This window comes from Saccoglossus kowalevskii, chromosome 6, assembly GCF_978046115.1.
Source record: "Saccoglossus kowalevskii chromosome 6, keSacKowa6.1, whole genome shotgun sequence".
Classification (NCBI taxonomy): Eukaryota; Metazoa; Hemichordata; class Enteropneusta; family Harrimaniidae; genus Saccoglossus; species Saccoglossus kowalevskii.
The window spans coordinates 28,817,215-28,831,995 of NC_140646.1; the positions used below are offsets into that span (position 1 = coordinate 28,817,215).

The 14,781-nt window shown below is 34.4% G+C and overlaps 1 protein-coding gene across 2 annotated transcripts in view; it reads right to left on the reverse strand.

Moving 5' to 3' along the window:
• Positions 1-934: 934 nt before the first annotated feature.
• The window catches only part of LOC100372622 (piezo-type mechanosensitive ion channel component 2-like), a 79,614-nt gene continuing 65,767 nt past the window's right edge, over positions 935-14,781 (reverse strand). For both annotated transcript variants that reach the window (XM_085500321.1, XM_085500319.1), the window contains 12 exons: positions 12,271-12,328; positions 9,748-9,895; positions 8,424-8,638; positions 7,408-7,566; positions 6,510-6,657; positions 5,954-6,142; positions 5,471-5,569; positions 3,980-4,149; positions 3,529-3,663; positions 3,138-3,217; positions 2,383-2,566; positions 935-2,122 (listed from right to left, as the gene is read on the reverse strand). In XM_085500321.1, the coding sequence (XP_085356447.1) occupies positions 1,870-2,122; positions 2,383-2,566; positions 3,138-3,217; positions 3,529-3,663; positions 3,980-4,149; positions 5,471-5,569; positions 5,954-6,142; positions 6,510-6,657; positions 7,408-7,566; positions 8,424-8,638; positions 9,748-9,895; positions 12,271-12,328 (1,838 nt within the window). In that variant the 3' untranslated portion in view covers positions 935-1,869. The remainder of the gene's footprint in view (positions 2,123-2,382; positions 2,567-3,137; positions 3,218-3,528; positions 3,664-3,979; positions 4,150-5,470; positions 5,570-5,953; positions 6,143-6,509; positions 6,658-7,407; positions 7,567-8,423; positions 8,639-9,747; positions 9,896-12,270; positions 12,329-14,781) is intronic.

Genomic DNA, 14,781 nt, shown 5'->3' on the forward strand with positions numbered 1-14,781 from the left:
GTGCATCAAGGTCCCATAATGTCCAATGTATGCACCATGTTTGAACAAAATCCATCTGTAAACAGCAGAGATCTCGTTCAGGAATGCCAGAAATAGCTGCCATTCAGCCAGATTGTGAAACAAATTGATACATTTGTATGTACATGTATAATATTTAGTTATGATGTGTGTGTGAAGTTTGAATGTAATCGGTTCAGGCATGTCTGAGATATAGATCCTGAGGCATGGACAGAAGCATACACAGAAGTCAATCCATAAGTCTGTTTTCAGACGATGTCCGAACGGGAACTAACAAAGAGGTGGAGCACCCTGTGCCAGTGCATATGCGTTACAGATGCATGATTCAAGATCTCTAACTCCTATGTATTTTGTTGATGATGCAGCATTAGACCATTGGGGTACTGGAATTCACGTAATAAATTCATTTCAGTCCGAGCTTCACTTCGAAATGACTCACAAGTCATTTCTGTATAACATATCTTGTGCCTACCCAGTTTTGTATTTTTTCACTAGTGTTTATTAAGTGTAGGTATTGAATTCACACTGTGTTTTAAGTGAGATTTGGGTTGACTGCGATGCATGCAGCTTCATTTTTTAGATTCAGACTTGAACTCACTTGTCTAACTTTATAATAGAAAAATATTCATAGTAATTGGTGTGATACCATAAATTAGAGGGGCTGCTTCCCTTTGTTTTTTAGTCACTCCAATTACTACTTATACTACCCGTCTGCCTCCCCAGAACCAGTACATTGCCATTGAGAAGCTGCTGAGCCTCAGGACGGAAAAGTGGAGCAAAACTAAAAATTTGACAGGTATTACCCATAATCCCTGGAGGTGGTCCTGCTGGGTGATACCATTATTTTTAATCGTTGGGTTCTGGCTGGCAGTTATAAGATGCACTTTGTCTGACTGCACAACATACAAACACAGAATACAACTCACAAAATGTACATATTTTATTTAGAAAAAAAAACACAATAATTATTGTCTAATTGAATTTAATGTGGAAAAAACTAAAATCAGATGAAATAAAAAGTGAACATGATTGCACAAATAAAATAGTTTTCAAAAAAAAATTCTATACCCTAACTATTAATACACATGAGTGTAGGTAATGGGGAATTTGTTTTGCTGTTGTTTGTTTATTATCAAATGACAAAATATAGATGTAAAACTTGAATGGAGTAAAAGGCAATAAATGTAACCTCTTAGAAAAATGCATTGTTAAATACATATTGCTTATTGTATGTAAAAAACTAGCATAAATAAACATCTCTTATAGCAGTTCAAATTAGCTGTGATGTGTCAACATTTTATAAATAATAACAATGACAAGGGGTGCAATTTAAAGAAATGCTCGAACCATGGCAATAAACATCTTAAAGCCCTGAGTATAATTATATATTTACATCTTATATTTTTAGTAACAGCAAAACTGAAATATTGCAGGAATCATTTTAGCTGATTTATTTACAAACTCCCTGCTAAGCTAGCAATTATTACCATGATTACTAAAGTAGAACCCATCACACACTAATCCACTACTGTTCATTGAGGTGCTAAGATTCTGAAGCTTACAGTGTTCTTGTGATAGACCATTTGTTTCTCTAAGCCTGGTATCGTATACTGAATGCAATGAGTTAAAACTGCTAAAATTCTAGACATTTTTTTATAAGCAAAGAAATTGTAGATTACAGTGAGTTATGAACTGCAGTAATTAATTTCATTTACCAGCATGAAAATATTACAGCCACAGTCTTAAAGTGAATACCACTAGAATAAAATACAATCATATTACAGCAAACAATATAACCATACACAGCAGGATAAAAAGTGTGAGAGCCACAATAGTTGGTTAATACAGTGACTACTGTTGTTTCTCTTTTGTCACTTGGATAAGCGTCTCTGGTGACCTGTAGAGGTATATCAGTTTGGCAGTAAGTTCTTCCTCCAGTAAGAACTCGTTGCTTTCCCTGACCATGAAAATGTCCAAACAAAGACGCAAGATGCGGTCTGGATTTGGAAGTTCTTCAAACATAATTCTGTATGAGATACCACTGACAAACATCCTGACAAATCTACCGACCACCAATACTAAGGACACATACAATCCAATAATGCTGAAATTGATAAAATATCTGTTAGTAACTAAATCTGTGTGTCTATGTTAGGAAGAGGGCATGTACATAATGTGACAATACTTACTATAATTTACCTGGACATCATTGAGGGTTAACATACACATCCTGACAGTGGCCAAATGTGAATTCATGCTTAATATAAATAGTGGATTTTTCTGAAGTATTCATTTCTAATTTTCGTAAACTTGTAACATGTACATGTGTACACTATGGATGATGATAAAAGATGAGATACATACCCATAACTGGTGAGGAAGGATAGTGCATCAGTTGTAACTCGATCATTGAATGAGATTATGGTTAGGTATTTATAACGAGGACTATCCTTGTCAACATATTCTTGCAGTCGCCACCACTCAACAAATTTTTGGTCTTCATCGTGTTGTAGCTGAACATCCACATTGCTGAAATTTTTCTCACCACCTAAAAACAAAAAAGGTTTGTTTTTAGACTGTTTCTATCGTACATAAACTGTTGGCTTGTCAGCTATGTGTGATTTGATTGCAGTGCAAGCTGCCATGTATTGTAGTCACAATAAAATATATCCAAGCATTGGCAGAAACATGCAGAAATACAGTAACTATTTTACCAGTCAGTCAGCTAAATTGTGAAAATACTATGAACCCCAGCATGATTTGATGGTAGGTACATTGAATTTAAATCTAAATGGTCCATACATGACAAAAGCATGGGACATAAGAATGGCCACCAATGACACACTATGATATATAGAAGATAATATTTGGTAATCGTAGTCCTAAATAACTATTAAAAATAGCTAGACGTTTTGAGCAATGGCTCTTTATCAATAGCATAGAAGAAAATGTAATAACACACTAATGACACACTATGTCTTGCATTGGTGACTTGCTTATCTAACAAATGTCTGTGTACTTGTAATAAGAAATTGACTAAAATCCATCAACCTTAATTTCAGACAAAATGTAAAGACTCAAGTAAACAACTGTGGGCAGCAATGCGGACGTGAAATTACCTGGTAACAGTAGTTCAGCTGGCCTCACTTCTCCAGATGCTGGTACCACAACATAACGTGGAAACATATTAGGGATGTTCCTAAGATAAGACAAAAATGCATAAACTCATCATTTACCCTGACTATACATTGTGATGCATCATCTCATATGAACACTGTAGTAACAGCATACATGTGGGTATATATGAAATTGCATTGTCTGATACACATTGCACATTTCTCCTACAAATGCGTATCGACAATGCCAAATCCAAACAGCTTAAATGGTCGCACTCAAGGTACTGTACCAGAAAGTCAGAAGATGAAAACAGACTCTACACAGTATTGAAGGAGTATATTGCTCACACATATATGATACCAATAGAATGTAAGCAAAGATTCATCAACTTACACAGGATCTGATCTTGTTTTATTTAACATGGCAGCCAGTTCCATTCTGATTAATTTGGTTTGTATTTTATTTGGGTTCAAAGTATGATGAGCAGTGTAACTAACAGTTTCCACTACTAAGGCATTGGTTGGTCTTCTGTACAAAGTAAAAAGAAATATTATGAGATAAGATGCACAAGAAATAGATCAATGTCTGCTTATTTTTTTTTCTTTGAGTGTTATATACCAGCCTATGGTAATATACTGTAATTATTTGCAAATCTAGTGGCATATTTCTACCCTGCACTTTTCAGTCTTGTTTCCATCCTTAGAAATGACATATTACAGAGACCTACTAAAGAGATCCAAGCAAGACCCAACACTTAATATGGATGTAATGCTGCATAATTGCCAATTCTAAATGTAGAAATGGCTGTAAAATAATTTGCCTCATGAAGCAAAACAGAAAATACCTTGTGAAGCTCATGAAGAATTTAATATCTAAATCACGAGTTGATACAAGATCCTGAATCAAAAGGTCTCGGCTTGGTGGGCTTATGGTCCACACTGTTGTGGAGGAACCAGACAAATGGGAAACATAGATGTCCTCCCTTTCATACTGTTGTAAAAATGCCTGAATATTCTGGAAGTAAAGAAAAAATAATAATAACAGCTTTTAGTTGGAAAAGATATGAGGTAATAAACATCCATGTATATACAATCATACGAACAGATGAATCACATAGAACGAAAATCATGATACACTTTTATAATTGGTATATAAACATTGATCAAATTATCAAGTTATAAACAAGTTACACGATTATGTAATAACAGACTAGAAGAGCAACTGTGTAACTGTAACTGCGTGTATGGCCAAGATGGTTAACTTTCCAGTTTAAACCTCCATGTGAGTGGTCTGTAATACATTAGACGCAGAACAATCAAACCTAAGCAAGATTTTAAACCTATGAAAAATATAACTACGATTAAAATTTATATGAATAAAAATTATCCTTCACAATATAACAATATTAACAACAGTGACATTTTCTCCCCAATATATTTTGCCCTTCATAATTATACTACGGGCAAGGCAATGAAATAAATTGGTGTGCTCCCAGCAGAGGCATTATAAAATAAACTTTGAAACAGGGCTAGTAACTTTCTGACAGGGCTGGTGAAATTTTAAAGTTACTAGTGTCTGATACACAATGTGAGACAATGACAATACATTGCAGTGCATATCTACAACCTATATATGTATCAATCCTAATTAATACCTAACTCATTTCCCAGAGAAATGGTTACATATATATAAAAAAAAAAATTCAGAAGAGGGTTTGCTATCTTTTTCCTTCCTTACTGATATAACCATTAACTAAGAAGGACACTAAATATTGTTCTTTTGTGCACCTAACAAATGCATGTACCCTGTTTTTTGGTTACTTATAGTACTGTAAAATGACTAATTTTCACTGGGTTTAAATTTCACTGATTTACCATTTCAGGCATATTCAGTGGGTTTTAAGTTCACGGTTTCGTCATTTAGATAATGTGTTCTATGGTAAATTTTACATATTCACTGGGTTTTAAATTAGCGCATTTTCCAGTCAGCGAAATAAGCTAAATTAAAACCCAGTGAATAATTACCCCCTTTACAGTAGTGTATTTCCTGCATGTCAGTGTAGCAAATAAAATTTATCTTCAATACAGCCCTTTTTACATATCACAAATCCAGTCATTAAGTGGGATGCGTTTATTGTACAAAGATTCAATTTTGAGATTATGGTCAGTCAATGGAACATACAATGTAAGCAGTGAAGTATGCAGGTCAATATTATGGAGATTAATCAGATATGGCTCATTATCAGATTTAATTGTTCTGTATGTTCTAAGCTTATATTTCTCATAGGAGTTGACACATTGTAATTGTTTTTCTCATTGTAATCTAGGATACTTACTAAGTTTTCTTTATACTTTTCTTTGAACTCATGATCATATTCTTTATTACTTAATATTGGTTTTAAGTCTTCTTGTTGCGCACTCATTTGATACAAGTACTGCAAATAGAAAATTTGATTAACAAACATTTTCTGTACATGTGTAAAACTTACAACTAGTTGGGTGTAAATGCCTTAATTTTGTACAAAAATTGCTATAGAAATTATATTATATATATAAGAGGTTAATTCAACAAGCAGTGTTATAAAATTAATAGTCTCAGAAAAGGCTCTCATTACTGTCTTTGTGTTTTGTTATTTATGGCCATGTCTCATTTCAGTGCCAGCATCTAACACCCTTGATATGTGTGCATGACAAGCATTCCCAGAAAAAGTGTTACCTCTGTACCCTACCCTCTGACATTAACTCTAACTCTACTCCTACCCTCCAGCATTCCCCATTTAATTGCATATGCCCCTCCTAAGTCAATGGCAGAGACTTACCTCATAACCATCTATTTGTATATGTATAGTACAGTCAGAAGGCGGATTTGACACACTTGTACTTTCTATGATCACAGAGAAATATATCAATGGAAACCATATTATAAGGATCAATAAGATCAATAATAATAAACCAACAAAGTATTTAGATAAGGTGCCTTTCTTCTGTCCTCTTGGAGTTGGATAATCCTGCAGAAACATCAAAGAGGGTTTAAGACACATATAATTGCAATACAGTGAAATACATGTCTTTGCTACAATGTAAATTACGCCAGGCCTTTAATTTCAGGGGAAAAGTTTACAGTGTATTAAAAGACATTCATGTAATATTCCTACCATTTTAGCAGTCTCATGGTATGGTGGTAGCTAGTATCTCTTTAAATAGAAACTATTTTACTATAAGTTGCTTCATAAGGAGATTTGTGAGATCACTGAATTGGGGAAGATCATGTGTTCCCCAGTAAGGGCAGGGCTGACACATTGGGTGTAATTTACATGCTTATGTCCAGCATGGATAGAATGTTATCATTCTAAGCATTGCAAGAGTAACACTTACTTTTTCTCCTTTCCGCCAACATTTAAGTTCATAGACAATATTATAAATGTCTTCTATTTTCATCCAATGTGATAGAGCCAGTGTTGTATCAGTCCATGTCCAGTCCATTATTATACGTAACTCCAATAAAAATGGTATCAGACAAAATCTAACAAAAATAAAAAATTAAATTAAAAGATAGGTAGAATGTACATTTCAACTACAGTTGTGAGTTTAACAAGCCCATGACCCCCCTCCCCTCTCTCTCTTCTTGTGAGATGGCATGTTTTAAAATAATTCATCCCAGCATGCCATGAGTCCATGTTATGAAATATGAACAGTAAGCAATATCAACAACAGAACTGCCTGTGCTGCAAGTGTGGACATGCAATGTAATTGGACAATGTTCATGTTACTGTCATCGCCATATTGTTCTGAACACCAAAACAGCAACATTGCCAGCTATGTTGCTGACTGGTTTGCTATATGTGTGTCTGTATATGTGGTTAGTTCAAACCACTTTTACAAGGTTACGCAGTTTGGCAAAATGTGCTCATTTACTGACTGAGTCAGTACATACATACAGTTAATTTTATTTGAATAAATTTGCCATTTATTATATACAAATTTATATTGATTGATTGAAATATGTGAAAGGCAAACGCTAACACGAACAAGATAGGTTAAACCGACCACAACAGGAGACTAATAATCTGACACGTTGAATATAAATAGGAGATCACAATGCGATTGCTTTTCAATTATTAGCCAAACTAAATGGCTAATTATTAAAGACAACACAACCAAAATGTGTAAGATTAAAGTATGTTGGTTTAATGTATATTTTAGTTGACAGTTTTAACTGAAAATTCAGTTTGAAGAGTCAACTAAAAGCAAGTGAAGAAGAAGACTTACTCACCCTTTGAATAGAAAGAGATTGACATAATTGTACTTCTTGGTTAAGAAGTTACCCAGAATTCTTGTAGGATAGCCTGATCTAATCTGGTATGCTGACAACCCAAAATAACAGCACTTAACAAAATACCATAACTGGGCAGGAGTGTTATCAATGAACAAGCTGGTAATAGAAAACAGACAATAGCTTGTGTTATTTCAAATATAAACCTGTGATATATAGGTGTAGTCAACTCATAGTATTTAGGTAGAACCATGGGATTCATGTTAAAAATATGTCAGCTTGAAGTGTTGTGAAACACTGAAAATGTTTTCAAATACATTATAAATGTATGTGATCATCAGCAAGTACATGTAGGTTTCTGGGGTCTAAAGATATGATTTTGAGCAGTGAAATAAAGTATTAAATTTGTGCATATATTACATCCATGAATGAGGGAAAGCCTGTTTGAATATACTTGCAAGAAATTGTAGGGAACTGCAAATAAATGTATTTAACATATCACACAACTGTGGTGAGAGAAATATTGTTATCGTAATGTACATGTAGTATACTATGGTAATAGTATTTCACTCTTCATAGTAATATGTGGGATTTAAAGTGGTTTAGCTGGGTAGTGTGCTTGCTATCTCACTTCAACTTCTAATCCAATTTAGCCCTGTGAGAGTTCACAGTAAATGAGTTCAGGGTTCTCCAGGCAAGCTCCCTGGTTGCCAGCATGCTTATAATATAAAGGGGGAGTTAATTTTACAGTTAGTCATTTGATTTTATAACTGGGCTGTTTTTATCAGCACAAGTTGAATACACATCCTTGTATGTTGCCCCCAATGGATGTCATCTTAAAAATGTATGGAGGCATAGATCAATGTTTAAAATCAACATGCTTAATACAAAACTTTAGCTGGTATAGTAAAATATATTCTCTAAAATTGCACATCCCTGCTAACCAAAAGTGAATCAACATCAATTAAACCAACCCACCCTTAACAGCATAGGATATTACAAATAATACCACTTACGTTTTAGTCAAATGTGGTAATAAGAAAAACAGCCAAATATGTACAACAACCACCTGTATGATCAGAAATATAAACTTTCCAACTACGTTCTTACGAAGATACAAGCCTCTGTCAATGATTATCAGTGCAAACTGTACCAACCACAACATAACTGTTGCTAATGGTAACTTGTTTTCTTCAATAAAAACTGTAACATTGCCCTGCGCCATGCTTTTCTGTAAAAGAAGTAAACAGTATTATATGGAGTGATCATATATTCTCATTGTAGGTGTAAGCTTCAGCAAGCTGGTCTATCACGTCACAAAAACAATGTCAAAACTATCTTGTATTGATTGCACTATCTCAACATTTTATTGACTTGGAGTTAAATAAATGCCCATGTTTAGTGCCTAAATGTGTGGTAACGTTTTTGTGTCCCATGCTCTGAATCTTACCAGGGCAGTGTGTCACTGACATTGGTGTGCCAACACTATGTCGCACTTCATGGCTTCCTTTAGTCAACGTCTCTTCAAATTTATATTAGTGTTGTTATGAAAGGTGAACCTATTAAATGTTTGATCCAAAATTATCTAAGATATTGTGGTGATAATATTGAGACCCTAATTTGTTATTTTTTTCAAGGTTCCAAAGCAATTAGTTTCCATTGTCAAAAAATAATCACTTAGAAGGTGTGAATCTATGAGGCTATTACGAGAATACTGCAAAGTATACACGAAGACAGTACAACGAGAGTATCGGCTGACGTGCAGCAGAGGTCGATATGACCGCATCTTTTCTGAGGGCATACTTTGCAGTATCCTCGTAATAACCTTATTATTATACATCTTTTCTGCCCAGGAATACATCATGGGAATGCCGAAATCCAAAATGTTAAGAACAGATTTAGCAAACTTTTTTGTGTGTGGTTCAGCCAAACGCTGGGGGTGTAATCATTCAATATTTGGAATTCGCATTTCCTAATATGATAGCATGAAAATATCCAGTGCAATACAACAAAATTATGGCACGCTGTAACGTTAGGGTGGCAGATGTTTAATAACAAATTATAATATAGCTTTATTTGAAGCTTGTTTGATTGTTGCAACCTCATTCAGTCATTTTAGAAAGCAATTAACAAGTCCACGGACCATGCTGCTTCTGGGAAGTTGGTCTTAATAGGCAATACAATCGACCACTTCAGACAGGTGGTTGCTCTATACAGTGTCTCATACATGTAAATTTGGTTGGGAATGTTTGATAGTGGCCACTATAGACAAGTGGCCGCTCTATAGAGGTGGCCATTAACACAGGCAACAATGAATTGAATTTACTGAAATGAACTTACCCCAAATGCCCAGAATGCAAAGACTGTGATCAGAAAACAAATGAGATCACACAAAAACATGATAACATAAATATCAGCGACAGCACTGTATGTTGGATCAACCATTTGTTGATAGAATTCTATAAACGGTTTGAATAAATGACCCAACCTAGTAGAAAAATATATCATAAAATAAAGCTGGTTACTGGAAACACAAGATAATGTTGTGATGTTGATGCAATTATTATTAATTGTAATTCCATGCACTGCCAATTAATTTATCAGCATTTTCTGATTAGTATATCGACACCATGTACTAATAACCAAGCAGTGCTTGAATTCAATGCAAGAAAAGAGAAAACACAAACTGTGTGTGAATTAACAACATCCAATGTTTCCTCACATTTGTTGTTGAAAAGAGAAAACACAAACTGTGTGTGAATTAACAACATCCAATGTTTCCTCACATTTGTTGTTGAAAAGAGAAAACACAAACTGTGTGTGAATTAACAACATCCAATGTTTCCTCACATTTGTTGTTGAAAAGAGAAAACACAAACTGTGTGTGAATTAACAACATCCAATGTTTCCTCACATTTGTTGTTGAAAAGAGAAAACACAAACTGTGTGTGAATTAACAACATCCAATGTTTCCTCACATTTGTTGTTGAAAAGAGAAAACACAAACTGTGTGTGAATTAACAACATCCAATGTTTCCTCACATTTGTTGTTGAAAAGAGAAAACACAAACTGTGTGTGAATTAACAACATCCAATGTTTCCTCACATTTGTTGTTGAAAAGAGAAAACACAAACTGTGTGTGAATTAACATCCAATGTTTCCTCACATTTGTTGTTGAAAAGAGAAAACACAAACTGTGTGTGAATTAACAACATCCAATGTTTCCTCACATTTGTTGTTGAAAAGAGAAAACACAAACTGTGTGTGAATTAACAACATCCAATGTTTCCTCACATTTGTTGTTGAAAAGAGAAAACACAAACTGTGTGTGATTTAACATCCAATGTTTCCTCACATTTGTTGTTGAAAAGAGAAAACACAAACTGTGTGTGAATTAACATCCAATGTTTCCTCACATTTGTTGTTGAAAAGAGAAAACACAAACTGTGTGTGAATTAACATCCAATGTTTCCTCACATTTGTTGTTGAAAAGAGAAAACACAAACTGTGTGTGAATTAACATCCAATGTTTCCTCACATTTGTTGTTGAAAAGAGAAAACACAAACTGTGTGTGAATTAACAACATCCAATGTTTCCTCACATTTGTTGTTGAAAAGAGAAAACACAAACTGAGTGTGAATTAATAACATCCAATGTTTCCTCACATTTGTTGTTGAAAAGAGAAAACACAAACTGTGTGTGAATTAACAACATCCAATGTTTCCTCACATTTGTTTTTGAAAAGAGAAAACACAAACTGTGTGTGAATTAACATCCAATGTTTCCACACATTTGTTGTTGAAAAGAGAAAACACAAACTGTGTGTGAATTAACATCCAATGTTTCCTCACATTTGTTGTTGAAAAGAGAAAACACAAACTGTGTGTGAATTAACATCCAATGTTTCCTCACATTTGTTGTTGAAAAGAGAAAACACAAACTGTGTGTGAATTAACATCCAATGTTTCCTCACATTTGTTGTTGAAAAGAGAAAACACAAACTGAGTGTGAATTAACATCCAATGTTTCCTCACATTTGTTGTTGAAAAGAGAAAACACAAACTGTGTGTGAATTAATAACATCCAATGTTTCCTCACATTTGTTGTTGAAAAGAGAAAACACAAACTGTGTGTGAATTAACAACATCCAATGTTTCCTCACATTTGTTGTTGAAAAGAGAAAACACAAACTGTGTGTGAATTAACAACATCCAATGTTTCCTCACATTTGTTGTTGAAAAGAGAAAACACAAACTGTGTGTGAATTAACATCCAATGTTTCCTCACATTTGTTGTTGAAAAGAGAAAACACAAACTGTGTGTGAATTAACATCCAATGTTTCCTCACATTTGTTGTTGAAAAGAGAAAACACAAACTGTGTGTGAATTAACATCCAATGTTTCCTCACATTTGTTTTTGAAAAGAGAAAACACAAACTGAGTGTGAATTAACATCCAATGTTTCCTCACATTTGTTGTTGAAAAGAGAAAACACAAACTGTGTGTGAATTAACATCCAATGTTTCCTCACATTTGTTAGCATCTACTAAACAATCAGAAATGATGCTTTCATCTCCTGGAAATTTTCCTCTGTGAAATTGAGCATAAGCATGTTTTCACATACCATTTGCTTGTGAAAGTTCTACATGTAATACAAATGCCTCAGACATAATAACAACATTATTGTTTATATTGACTCATTTTGTGGTAATATAATTAAAATATACAGCCCCACTCTTGTTTGTTATCACACAATAATCAGCATCACTGTTTTATTCACTCAACACTGAGGGCGCTGTATACCAAAATATGATGTCATAACTCCACATTAGCTACACACTCGGTGCTTGGTTATAATTACCACGATTCTGTATCTTCATCTGTTGATGTTGTCGTGTCCCCGTCTTCATCATCTTCCCCTGAAAAAGTAGAAGACAACATTTGCATTATGTAAAGTATGATTTCTAGGACATATCTACATATATCTACAAAATTATACAGATGAGTAGAACTTCTAAAGAGTATGTTTTCTCTTGCATTTAAAGATGTGATAACTTAAACTCACAATCCACCATTATTGCATTGTAACAAGGCAAAGCACATAAATGGTAGACACATCCTTTCCCTACATCTCTATACAATAATGAGTAGTGTATCATTCAGCATAGTATACAAGCAGTGATGTATCTCGATACAACAAGTCATTGAAATGACACAGTCCCCGTTAATTTTTTTAAAGTTCTCTTTGTGCTCGTCATATTAAAGTGGAGGGGTTGTCGCGAGTGTGTCCTTGAAACTTGAGTCCTAAGTGGCGTATACAACAGATTGTTTTCTTTACATCAAATTCGAACATGTGTTGTATGACGACCCTTCCGATTTAAGACATAGCAAAGATCATTTATAAAGTATGTGCCAAATTTGAATAAAAAATGAAAAAGCATGTCCAAGATACCACATTTAAAAAACAAAACAAGATGCCTGCCAGTCGGCCATCTTTGATCCAATTGCGAAAGAAATTGTCATGGACATGTATCCTAACATGTATAATCTATATACCAAGTTTGAATGAAAACTGACAAAGCATGTCCAAAATACAACATTTTTAAAAAACAAGATGGCTGCCAGTCAGCCATTTTGAATGAAATCGCTGAAAAACTGCATGTGCATATGTCCCACATAAAGTACTAGGCACATGCAAAGAATGAATGGAATCAGCCCAAAGGATTCTGAAATATGACTCCGGACGCACGGACGGAGACCGAAATATAAGTCCCCGTTTTCAGTCTTCCACCGAACGGAGACTAATAATGAGTAGTGTATCATTCAGCATAGTATACAAGCAGTGATGCATCTCTATACAATAATGAGTAGTGTATCAGTCAGCAAAGTATAGCAAGCAGTGATGTATCTCTATACAATAATGAGTAGTGTATCATTCAGCATAGTATACAAGCAGTGATGTATCTCTATACAATAATGAGTAGTGTATCATCCAGCATAGTATACAAGCAGTGATGTATCTCTATACAATAATGAGTAGTGTATCAGTCAGCAAAGTATACAAGCAGTGATGTATCTCTATACAATAATGAGTAGTGTATCAGTCAGCAAAGTATACAAGCAGTGATGTATCTCTATACAATAATGAGTAGTGTATCATTCAGCATAGTATACAAGCAGTGATGTATCTCTATACAATGATGAGTAGTGTATCATTCAGCATAGTATACAAGCAGTGATGTATCTCTATACAATAATGAGTAGTGTATCATTCAGCATAGTGTACACGCAGTGATGTATCTCTATACAATAATGAGTAGTGTATCAGTCAGCAAAGTATACAAGCAGTGATGTATCTCTATACAATAATGAGTAGTGTGTCATAATCCAGCATAGTATACAAGCAGTGATGTATCTTTATACAATAATGAGTAGTGTATCATCCAACATGGTATACAAGCAGTGATGTATTTCTATACAACAATGTGTAGTGTGTCATCATCCAACATAGTATACAAGCAGTGATGTATCTCTATACAACAATGTGTAGTGTGTCATCATCCAACATAGTATACAAGCAGTGATGTATCTCTATACAACAATGAGTAGTGTGTCATCATCCAACATAGTATACAAGCAGTGATGTATCTCTATACAACAATGAGTAGTGTGTCATCATCCAACATAGTATACAAGCAGTGATGTATCTCTATACAACAATGTGTAGTGTCATCATCCAACATGGTATACAAGCAGTGATGTATCTCTATACAACAATGTGTAGTGTCATCATCCAACATAGTATATAAGCAGTGATGTATCTCTATACAACAATGTTTTAAAACTAGCGCCGAAGGCGCATATTAGTTTTTATGTTTATATAAGAGATTGCATACTTACCTTTGGTTAATGAAATTTTAATTTCATAAACAAATGGGGATAATTGCCAATTATCATATATACTGGTTAAATAGAATCGAAATAACAGTGGATAAGCTCCCGTAGGGGGCGTCCTTCCCCTGTCATCTGATTTGCATACTTCCAGATCTTTTTGACCACGATATTGATTCGTAGCTATTTATCTGGGGTGGTTTTGGCCGGGAAGGTAAGTATGCAATCTCTTATATAAACATAAAAACTAATATGCACCTTCGGCGCTAGTTTTAAAAGTTTATTACAGAGTATTGCATACTGACCCCTTTGGTTAATGAAATTTTAATTTCATAAACAAATGGGACAGATTACCAGAGAATATCTCTTGGCAGATAAATACTACCCCACCTGATTATGGAATTGAAAAAATTCCATCCCCCTAACTGTATAACTCCCGCTAACTGAATAATTCTTGCAGTTGCGGGAAGTTACATGCCCT